General features: G+C 40.1%; 3 protein-coding genes across 3 annotated transcripts; 2 read left to right on the top strand and 1 right to left on the bottom strand.

The window, feature by feature from the left end:
• Nucleotides 1-187: 187 nt before the first annotated feature.
• SARC_04961 (hypothetical protein) lies at nucleotides 188-862 on the bottom strand (the record flags this gene model as incomplete). The annotated part of the gene is made up of 1 exon (XM_014301188.1): nucleotides 188-862. One exon carries the CDS (start codon nucleotides 860-862, stop codon nucleotides 188-190), a length of 675 nt encoding a protein of 224 aa, XP_014156663.1.
• Nucleotides 863-6,372: 5,510 nt separating this feature from the next.
• SARC_04960 (hypothetical protein) lies at nucleotides 6,373-7,048 on the top strand (the record flags this gene model as incomplete). The annotated part of the gene is made up of 1 exon (XM_014301187.1): nucleotides 6,373-7,048. A coding segment is annotated over exon 1 (543 nt), but the record flags the coding sequence as incomplete, so codon positions are not given.
• Nucleotides 7,049-8,898: 1,850 nt separating this feature from the next.
• On the top strand, nucleotides 8,899-9,453 carry SARC_04959 (hypothetical protein). Its single transcript, XM_014301186.1, has one exon. The coding sequence runs from the start codon at nucleotides 9,020-9,022 to the stop codon at nucleotides 9,440-9,442; it is 423 nt and encodes a 140-aa protein (XP_014156661.1). The 5' UTR covers nucleotides 8,899-9,019; the 3' UTR covers nucleotides 9,443-9,453.
• Nucleotides 9,454-11,628: the final 2,175 nt, after the last annotated feature.

Genomic DNA, 11,628 nt, shown 5'->3' with positions numbered 1-11,628 from the left:
TACGTACATGTATGTATATAGTGTGTGTGTGTGTGTTTTTTTTTTAAAGAGAGAGAGAGAGAGAGAGTGTGTGTTTTTTTTAAGTTAGAGAGAGAGAGAGAGAGTGTGTTTTTAAAGAGAGAGAGAGAGAGTGTGTGTGGTAGGGGGGGGTGGGGGGCAATATACATAGAACTCATTCCATACACACCTATTCGGTCTGAAGGCGTCCAACTCCATGTCCAATTCTCGGGATCGCGGCGTTGGGCGAGTGTGTATCTACATTGTACTGGGTAATTTGCTGCTCATAGTTAATTAGTGTTGTTCCGGGCTCAGGTTCAGTCTGAGCTTGAAGCAGACTACTTCTCCTACAGAGGCTTGCTAACGACCGCGGCTGTTCTGTTTTGCACATCTGGTTCGTTGTACGCGTCTCAGCCTCCAAAAACTCTTTATTTGTATCCAACTGGTCGCACCATATTTCTTCACTATATGTCCCCTGCTCGTTTTGACTAGTACAACATTGCTTTTCATTTGAGCGACATGGATGCTCCGTCGTTTTCGGCTCGGGTTTTAGACTTGGTCTATATTTTGCGAGCATATCATGCTGTGCTTCTGTCCTTAGGCTGAGTTTACTGGTTGCATGCTTTGAATCTTCTCTCGCTAATTCTTTTGGCATCTTGGTGAACGTCTTAATGCTTCCTGTGCGCTTTCGTTGCCTTGTGCTAAATTCACTCTTCGCATTCTCACGGAACATAGCCGAAATTGTGGTTTGACCTTTGGGTAACGCAGTCTCTATACCCGCGAGGACTCGCCGCTTCCTATCTGACGCAGGGAGTCTCGGCCTGTAGGCCTCTTTCAGCTCCGACAATGTAGCTTTCAAACTCATCTTACAACTAATTTTTAAGAATAGGAACGCAGAAAGTGTCGAGCGACCCCGTAGTTCTGACATCCGGTTTTAGTCTTCCAATGCCTCTAATAGACTTTTTGGTAAATATTTTTATACCGCCATGTACAGTGCTACAATTGTTTCAAAATTGAGAATTCAAATAAATTGCAACTGGCGGTTTGGAAAGAGTTGGCGATTGGTTACTGGACAAAGGGGCACGTAAGTACACATCTGACATCTCTTGTCACTCTTGTGACTACTTCTATAAGTCACTCTGTAATACTGTATAGCCCGTGTGGAGATGTGGACTGTGGGGCGTGGAGTCTGTGGACAGTTGTCGAATTATATAACTGCCATTTTCTCCATTTTTGTTTGCCAGTTTGCTGAATTTGGCCCACAAACTTGCGTCTTGCATTTGGCGGTTCCAACAAGAGTTCTGTTTCTGCTAGTATGTAGTAAGTAGACTTTTCTTGTACTAGGCCTTGTTGCGAGCCTCTCTGGTCCTGTCGCTTTTTTTAAAAAATAAAAAAGACCACTTTATTGTAGCTATTCGTCCTCTTTTAGAGCTGCCATAATGATATCGGTGGCTTCTCGAGTCTCGACTGATGACAGGGTCACTGGGTTAAGTAGAGCTCTAGCTATTCTCTCAACCATCTCAACCTTGGTATTAATAGCAATAGAAGGCTATGTTTCGTGTTCGAAGGAAGGAATATATTTATCACTAAAAACTTTAGCTATTAGGTCCCTCAGAATTTTAGTTATCCAAATAAGGAATAGAGTGAAGCTTTTTATGCACATGAATATAGAAAGGCCCTGTATAAGAAACACGAAGTGATACCAGCAGAAGAGATACGTTTATTGGGGGCTTCCCCCCCCCAACAACAACAACCAAAAAGAAATTGGAAATCTGAACCGAAACGTGAACTAAAATTGAAGTTACTCTTTTAAAACCATGGGGCGCGCTTACAAGGGTACGAAACCCCAAATTAGAAATTAGCGCAAAAGAAAACTCGAGCCCCCCACCAACAACAACCAAAAAGAAAATGGAAATCTGGACCCAAACGTGAACCAAAATTGAAGTTGCAGTTTAAACATGAGGCGCGCCTTCGCAAAACAAATAAGGGTGCGAAAACCCAAAAATAAAAGTTAACGTTTCCCTCTATTCAGAGCTTTGTGTTTTACTTAATTTTTGTTTTAAAAGAGACTAAAAGCCTTTAAAAAGCCCCAATAGGGAGCTTATAACCCCCGTCAAATCTTAAAAATATACCTTTTAAAAAAATACATATATATATATATTGGGTACAGGGGACTCAGCCACTCAGGGGGGAGACTGGAGAGTGAGAGTCCTGTCTCCTACTTTTTCGTGGCTCTCTGAGTCTCTGGTGATAAACTCGTAAAAGTCTCTCGAAAAAGACTTTCTCCCCAGAGCCGGGCCAAGGATGATGCAACTTTTCCCCGAGATGAATCCAGATTCCAGACTCAGAGGGTCATGTTTTAATTATTTATGTATTTGAGTATAGATTTTAGCGATCTTGCCCAAATTTAGGAATAGATCCATGATTCATTGGAGTATAAAAGTTAAAAAAAATGAAGGCTGAACTTAAATTGGAAGGTTCAAGTGGTTTGTTTTTTGTTGTTTTAAACAAAAAACCAATTCAGACTTTAGAAGTTCAAAGTGCAGAATATTGATTATTGAATAGTGCAGACTGCAGACTGCAGAGTTCAGGCTGCAGGCTGCTCGCTCTCCTCTCGCGTGCAGTCGCGTGCGGCCTGCAAATATGGCTGGAAGAATCTGGAGTCTGGACTCTGAGCAAGATGGGAAAACCATAGCCTTCGGCTTCTATTATAATGAAGCGGTCAAAAATTGACAAGTAACTCGAAATACACTCCCTTCTGATGAATATAAATGGAAAGGTGATGACAAGTTCCATTGCGTAGAGCCGCCAGTATTCATTGGGAACATCAGGGTGTTCTCCAGTAGCGATCAATTTTCGAATTTGTTCTACCAACGTTTCTAACATTTGTAAGAAGTGGAATATACCGTTATACGAGATTCATAAATCTCGGGTCTATGTACAAGTAAAAATTTAAAGCCTGAAAATATGTCCGTGAATACTGGAAGGAAAAAGAAACGGCATAAATACCGTATACCTATTGATGCTGTGAATGACAGGGTATATTTCAACAGTTTCCACGCGGCAACAATCAGTACCGCACTTGGCAAACCTGTGTAACCAGTTTATGCATATTCTGGTGCGCTAGTGTGTGAAGGTAGAATTTTTTGCAATTATTCACAGTCGTACAATGCGTCAAATATGTCCCGTACATGCCTCTACGACCAACAAAGTACAATATACCATTAATATGATCATATACATGTGTAAATTGAAAATCCTGTGTATTGAAAATTATTGTATCAACAAATTTCTTTCAAAATCAGACCTATCAGCTATAAAATGAATTCTAATAAAAGGTGAATGCTTAAAAATTGTATTTGTTTCCAGCAGGGAAGATGAGAATGAAGTTTGTCATATTTTAATATATTCGTCGAGTAGGTATCGTATTTTAATATATAGATTGAGTTTTGAGGCACCTGAACTTTTGAAGTTTGAGCCCGTTCGCATATTTTATTTATTTGTAACTGTGTGTGTATAAACTATTCACAACATTTTTAGCTTAGCTTGTAGTAATATCTAATAAGTACATACACTACTGTTTATTAATTTCTGATGCAAGACACTTCTAGTGGTGATTGTTGTTGTGTGAAAAAGAATGCACGATCACGCAACCTAACGTCAGGTGTACACGAGTGTGCTCGTTGCGACCGCAATATGCAAACAATTTGTGGCGTGCACATTGGCGAAGGGCATGGCTCAATGGGCTACTGCTGCAGATAAATGTCAGGCACCAGAATATCGTGGTGATTCTTTGTTCTACAATGGCACACCGACTAAGCCAGACAACTCGACACAAACTGCTGTATCTGCAGCAATCGAGTTAGACAAAACAACACAGACTACTGAATAATTAGTGCCTTTTGTAGCTCCGTATCTGTGCCCCGAGTCAGTCCCTGAACCTGGTAGGGTGAACCTGACCCAGGCGTGTCTACCTCTCTATTTGTCCAACATTTTGCTAAAAACGGAAACTGTCCAAGAACCATATTCAGCCTCACTCAGCACAAGTGGGCATCAGACTCAGAGTGATCACCACCGACACTGGCCAGGCCTCTCAGGAGTCAGGACTCAGGACTCAGGGTTGTTTTTTTTGTTTTTTTTTGAGCAATATTGTAGTTTTTGTTTTAAAAGAAAAAGTTGTAGCATGCTCGCTAGAGAGTTCGCCAGTTCTGAGTTAACCACTCACCAGTCACCAGTCAGTCAGTCACCACTCGCGTTTCCACTTTCAAATCACCGTCTCAACTCTCAAGAGATCTCAACTCGTCTGAAGTCGTCTCTCACCCTCCTCGTCTTCTGTAAGTTCTGTTGGCCGGTAAGCCTCAAGCCCTAAACGCCCAACGGGGCCTGTGCAAGTCCTATATTTGTAAAAAATTAAAAATTAAAAAATAAGACCCGTTGTACAAATATCGAATATTTATGTCAGTCGTGAGGACGTGAGCTCGTGACTCGTGACTCGTGACTCTAGCAAGTTGTTGTCTGTTGTATAAATGTCTCCCGATAAATAAGTAATATATACGCCCGGCAACAAACAAGTCGCCCATACAGGATCCTCGATTTTTATTATTATTAAACTTTTGTACCCTCTATCAAGATCAATGTGATTTGTTGTTTGATTAAAAGAAGATAAAACCCTGAGCAACTCTCTGTGCAGAGACTAGAGAGCGCTCATAAGAATTGAATAAATAGATTCGATAGTTAGAGTAGTGAAGTATGTAGCTGGAATACTGAATAGACCTCTCGGAGAACGTCAGGACGGTCGGAGGGACGGAGGCTCGTATGTGGAGTTGTAGACAGATTATCAACTTGTCAAGCTTGTATTTTTTATATATAAAAAGAGCAGCTCAAAGTCATAGTGCGACGACTGTATTTCGCACCATATGGTTGACCCGCGAGTCCACGACTTTACGAATTATTTACGAGTTATGTATAACTCACAGTCCATAATTCCATATACTCAGATTATCTCTTATTATATGTAACACTATCTACGAGAGTCCATGTACTAATATAGACTCTTTACTGTACTGAGTACTCTTTCATACTATCAGCCACTGAACAGTGGTAGACAGTGTCTCTTTGACGCCGTCTGCTGTCTTTCTATCTTCTGGATTTGAATATAGATCTGGGCAAGAGACCTAACATTATTTCTTTTTTCAAAAAGAGGAGTATTTAGAACATATTAGGGATATGTAGAGTATAGACTGATAGGTCTCTTGGATCTGTCGATAATATTATTTTTGTTTCCATTAATTTCACATTGTCACCTACAATTCATATCTATTTCTGACTATGTTTTGTTTTTTAAACAAACCAAACAAAAAACTGAAAAGGCAATTTTATGATTCTCTTGAGTATCTCTTGAGTTCAATTGTTTTCGTTGTGTTTTTTCGGCCGGGATAAAATTTTCTACCATATAATTAATATTTTAGTATATTTGGCCATTTATTTTAACAAACCCAGTAGACCCATAAGGCCATAACCCGCTCTTCTACTCTAGTCTACTAGAGTAGTAGCAGAGTAGTAGCAGTAGTAGTAGAGAACTGTAAAATTTACAGGATACATACAGAACGGACGGCCATCAAAACTCTAAGAGAGAGTGGTACATAGAATCATAGATACTCTCGGGAGTCGGGTATTCTATTAATTTTCGATGCGGGGTGTTGGGATGATGAGTATTTGTGGCTGGCAATTCAAGTCGCAGGCTCGCAGCTCACAGCCTCACATCTCACAACTACAACTCTTTACTTACAACTCACAAACTCGCCAGTCATGTACCAGTCAGTCAGTCGCCAGTCACCAGTCTTTCAGAGAATTAGAATATTGTGTACAGTATTTACATTTTCAACAACAATTACGACTCACCAGTCACCACCAGAGAATATTTTGTAAATATGCAGTACTACAATTCTGTCAAATGTCAAGTGACAACTGACAAGACAAGGCCACTTTTTAAAATACTATTTATTATTTATTTAGAAGTTGACTAACAGTCTAGCACAAGCGTCACGACCTACGAATTACGACTCCCGACCAGGCCATACATCACATCATTAATATACGTATTGTACGTTTTCTTAACAGATTTAGAAAGAGTCCTTCATCCTATTTCTTAATCATGAATCTATGTCCAAAATTAATTATTCTTCATAATTGATAATTAGCATTAAGAGTAAGATATTCCCGATTTTATATCACATTACACAATTAAGAATAAGGAATTATTCATTGATGAGCAAACAACTTATTAATTTGCTATAGTTCTTTAATATTATTTCTTATTAAGAAATAATAAGAAATATATATATATATTATTAAGATTAAGTTATCAATATATATCCATATTTCACTCTTCATGTCATACGAGTGACACTGTGACAGACAGACCCTTAGTGACTCATCGCAATCAGGCCTGAATCGCCTGATCACATTTCACAAGTATTTACTGTGACACACACGACATTAACTAATTATGTCCCACTGCCACAATATACACGGTCACGTCAATATGCAATCCACTTCTCGAAGATGGCGATTCTACACGCCAGCGATGCTGGATGCCTTAAATGAACTACTTAAGGAAATACAAGCGGTCTTACGCTTCGCTCTAATTGATCGGCGCTACAATTTTCTACTTATGGACACATTCATGTACAAATGTCTGGGTGTGTTGGGCACGCAGGATCCAAACTTGTATATGGATATGGGATTCCAGATACATGTTCAAGTTTACAGAGGCCGTCAAAAATATACAGTGGAAGATACATTCGAGTGGTACGCTAGTACCGGCTGTATAGGTCGGTATCAAAACATACATAAAACAGACTTTAATGAACACCTCCCAAGTCGGCAATGCAGCTGTAGTATTATTGCAGGGCAAATTATACGGCGAAGAAGATTATCCCGTCCGCATTGCACTACTCGTCATACTTACTCTCTGAGCTCATACTTAGAAAATATACTCTCTGAGCGACAGGAGGTCGGCAAAATACTAAAAGATATTAGTGCAACCATGTATAGAGTGGGCAATCGATCCTTTAGTCCAGCCCAGTATTCTAATGCTTGACGAGTTGGGTGTACTACCTGTTTCTCGATTTTTGTCGCACCGATAATGACTTCTTAATCGACTTCTTAATCAAGAAATGTCTTGTTCTTCATATTACGGGATCATCCCGTTATTCCATATTCCTTATTCAAAGTATGTTGACTTCTTAATTCATTCCATATTCCTTATTTAAGGTATGTTGACTTCTTAATTCTTATTTCATATTAAGAACTGCGTGATTTCTTAATGTTACAAAATTCTTAATTAAGCTCTAAAAATTTCCAAAATTCAATTTGTCTTCGACCCATATTTATTAATTTCTGAAATTCGGAATAGTGTCATTTTACGTATTTCTTTAAATAATTACGGCTATTTTCGCCCTTCATATTTTTTTTCTTGAAATTATGTGATGTATGGTCTGCTCCCAACTCCCGAGTCACGATTCACATATTTACAACAAGCTATGTGCCGCCACTAGTCCACCACTCTACCACTAGCAATACAAGAGAAGAAGAGAAGAACCACAATACACAACTCGCTCTAAAATAAAAATAGAGTACATATTTATGTAAAATTGTACATAGTTGTGGTCTCATAGCTTCACAGGGTTAGTGACTCACACAACAACTTCAAAATACTTATAAAAAAGTCCCATACTTTTACAAGTTTAATATAGGCCTCTTTAGTTTTTTACAGCCTCGCAATTCACAACGTCAAGATAGTGTGGACTGTGGACTGTATTTAGTACCTTAACTGCGACACTTGTGACAATCTGACAGACTGACACTCTTGTCAGTGACACACACTTGCACAACATTGATAAAAACAGTGTGAGCGAGGGTTTAGGGTTGAAGTGAGAGTCGGAGAGTCAGTGTGTGCCGTCGACAATGTATTTATTTAGAAGACTCGACTGTTGCGTGTCGACTGACCCCGCTCAGTCACTCACCCTCAGTGGGCCCAGTCCCCAGGCCCAGGGGCTAGTCCCCACTCCCCACTCCCCACTCCCCACTCCCCACACCTCACTCCCCACTCCCCGGAGGCCTCTCTCTAGCTACATACTACTGACAGAGAGAGTAGAGCCAGAGGCCAAGACTCCCTCTCTTGCAGTAGACACACCCCCCAGAGTCCTAGTAGACCCCTGTCTCCACTCCCCAATCCCCAGCCCCCGCTATGGCATTAAGTGTGGGCCCTTGGCCTTGACACTCACGCGGACGCACTAACCCCACCAGCGTCAGAGTGTCAGACTAGTGTCGAGTGTCGACTTTGGCTATTTTGTAAATGATTTTTTAATTTATATACAAAATACAAACAAACAATAGCAGTCCTGTCAAAATTGTATTATTTGTTTTTTGTTTTTGAAATAAATAAATAAAAATTATAGTGTAGAACATAGCCTTCTGAATTCAACAGGGTTTAGGGTTTTGTAGAACATAATAGATAAAATCAAATGTAAATATGTACCATGTATGTACAGATTGTTTTTTTGTAAACCTGTATCATAAATTGTATTTTGTTTTTAAAAAAGGCGATAACCCGACTAACCCGGCGGCCGGCTGTCGGCTATTTTGAGAGATGGAGAGATAAACAATATATATTTTTAATTTCTTTATGCGACACCGCATAAATGGCACAATCACTGGAACAGTGAAATCGCATCTAAATACTCTTGTTGGGGGATTTGTTTTAAAAAAAACAAAAAAAGGTCATCGGTTTTCGTTTTGATTTGTTTTAAGTTTTTCACTCTTGTTGTGTGGAAAAGCTGTGATATCATAATATTGTTAATTGAGATACTATTTGTTTTGTGTGCCCAGTTGCCGACTGTCGACTTTAGAGTGGCTTGGTGATTCCGTTGAGCCGACAATTCTCGTCCTTCGTTTCTGAAATATAAACCCGACCACTTCCCAATTGAACCTCCCAGTAAAACCCTTCACATCAGACATCATGTATGACTACGAGGTATTGTATGATCAACCGAATGCAGGGCGACGCAGTACATTGGGCTGTAATAAAGGCAAGGTATCTTGCACGGAACAAGATGTGAGCGTACTGCAGCTACAGAGATATCTAGATGTGAACGCCACACCAGCACGTGATGAATTTAGCCGTCAAATTGGACAGAGTACAACAGAAAGCATGGCAATCGAAATAGCTATGGAGAAACAAAGGAGGAAAGAATGGGAACGGAAGCAGAAAGTACTTAGCCTGATGCGTTCAAAAAACTCTAGCACATATCTCACAAGACACTCGGAACCGCCCATGAATACGGTGCGATCAACGTTGGAGCAAAGCCGGACCAAGTCGGAGGCTACCCCTACAGGGGCTTCGCTTATGGATCAAGTTATGCAAGAAGTAAGCACGAGATAACGAGAGGCAATTATGATATTTTAATATATGAAACCGTTATTACTCGAACCAGTCTTTGGTTTGATGCGATACGACGAGAAACGAATCGATGTGGATAGGTTGAAAATTCATACTACTATACGGGTATGGACTGTTGTTGTAGCCCCGCGGCATGAAGCCAATGACTTCATGTGCGCGTCTCGACGCCCTTCTTCCTAGGATATAGGTGCGTAGAGTCGCCTTCCATGAGCTATTGCAATGCGATATATGTATGCCGACAGTCAGGATCTATGATCTAGACGTGGTCTTCTCCTGCGCCACTCATGCTAAAATATTGATTCGACCCCGCCGCCGTGTGCGAGGCCGGGGGGGGGGGGGGGGTTGGCTAACATGTCAATCTGAAATTCCTGGTACCCCTGTCCCGTTCAATTTGAGATACATGCTGCTCTGGATTCTTCGCGATAAGATAGACTACCAGGATCACTCAAAACTAAGCAGGCAATATCTGCAAAATCTATCAAAAATAATACTCAAAAAGACAAGATACAATATATAATCTAGAAAAGTAAACATAGGTATATCAATGTAAAGTCATGCCCATCTAAACATTCTTGTGGGCAAGATGGAGAGAAGAATTGCTGTTTATCCCAGTGTCGCGTTGCTACACGTATATGAAACCTCTGATCAAAATCTATTTTTATGATAGAATTGTATACGCACTCGTAAACGGACATTGCGTATGCGACTATTAAAGGAACTTATAAATTTTGTATTCCCAGGAAAATTCTTCACATGATATCACCTGACCATATTAGTTGACGCTTTGTCCTATCGGTGATCATCGCAAGAGTAAATACCGTCTCAGTTGATGCAGGCAGTATGGTCGCAACCAACAGTGCTCTGTTATTAGGATGTCGCCTTCTTATATAATAGACTGTTGCCGTACATGACTCCTTCGCGCAGACGGTGATAAAACTGTGATAGACGGGAAGAGTTGCATGAACGGTAACATAGCTATTGAGAAGGACCACCGAGTATAAAAGTACCCCCTCACATTACAATCTCAACCGCTTCGTCGAACAATATTTCCCGGCATTCGTTGCAAATCTGCACCAGGTCCTTCAGCCTAGGGATGAGTTGCTATTGGTATAAAAAGATCCGTAGAGAATGATAAGTTCGATGTGTGACATGTGGAAAGTTCGGTCTAATATAGTGGGATCATTTAAAAATATAACGAGTTGTGATCATTGTAATGCGATGTCATCTGTAAGGAAGCTTGCAGCACGCAAACAACGGCGTTTCTGATTAATACATAGTACGACAGAGAAGAGATATACATGTAGCTTGGGATAAAAGTATGAAGAGGCGAGATTCAAGATATTATGGCCACAAAAGTGTATATTTACGCGTTCCTTGTATGATGTAAACGACTGAAAGCACAAGCATGTGGAGAGCAGTACTAAACTTACACTCCATTATGAACTGTACACGAAAGGCCAATATCCCCGAGAGCTTTCACATACATACACTTCCTGTTAACGCAGTATTTGCTAAATATGCTCTGAAACATTATCCAAGATTCCACTTCATGAAAAGTCTATCCTGAGCAAAACGAATAAGGTCATACCGGAAATAGCACTTCCAATCGCTGATCGCCCCCACCCGATGGCCGTATCAAGAGCACTCCATATATCAGTATTCGGTGGCAGGTAATGGCTTCATTGATTACTAGATCCTCTATCGCAGCACACGGATAGAATACGTTGGTTCCGGAACTCCAAAGACCTAGATATCGTGATGAAAACGAAGTCGATTACTAGAACGCACCCCGTGTGTAATTGATGCTACCAGGTCCCTGGCTGGATTTCCGTCACACTCGGAACCACAACTACATATAGATGGTCGTATCAACCAACGTAAACACACAGCAAACATAATATGGAAATATTAAGGCTCAGCATGGAGTAATGCACTTATATAACACCATAACTGTAGCATAACAAACTACCGTCCAAAAACCTTAACGAACTTTGTATAGCCGGTATGTCCAGTTAAAAACATAAAGGATAAATGTATCAATATATATATATATAAACATATATATATATATATATACCTATACATATATATCTATATGTATATATATATATACATATATATATATATATATATATATGTGTGTGTGTGAGTGAGTGTGTAGTAGTGTG

The sequence above is a fragment of the Sphaeroforma arctica genome (assembly GCF_001186125.1).
Source record: "Sphaeroforma arctica JP610 unplaced genomic scaffold supercont1.299, whole genome shotgun sequence".
Classification (NCBI taxonomy): domain Eukaryota; class Ichthyosporea; order Ichthyophonida; genus Sphaeroforma; species Sphaeroforma arctica.
This window is presented reverse-complemented; position numbering and strand designations above follow the sequence as displayed.

Bases quoted from the DNA above. Each gene is read 5' to 3' on its own strand.
- SARC_04959 (XM_014301186.1), top strand. From the start codon at position 9,020: ATGTATGACTACGAGGTATTGTATGATCAACCGAATGCAGGGCGACGC.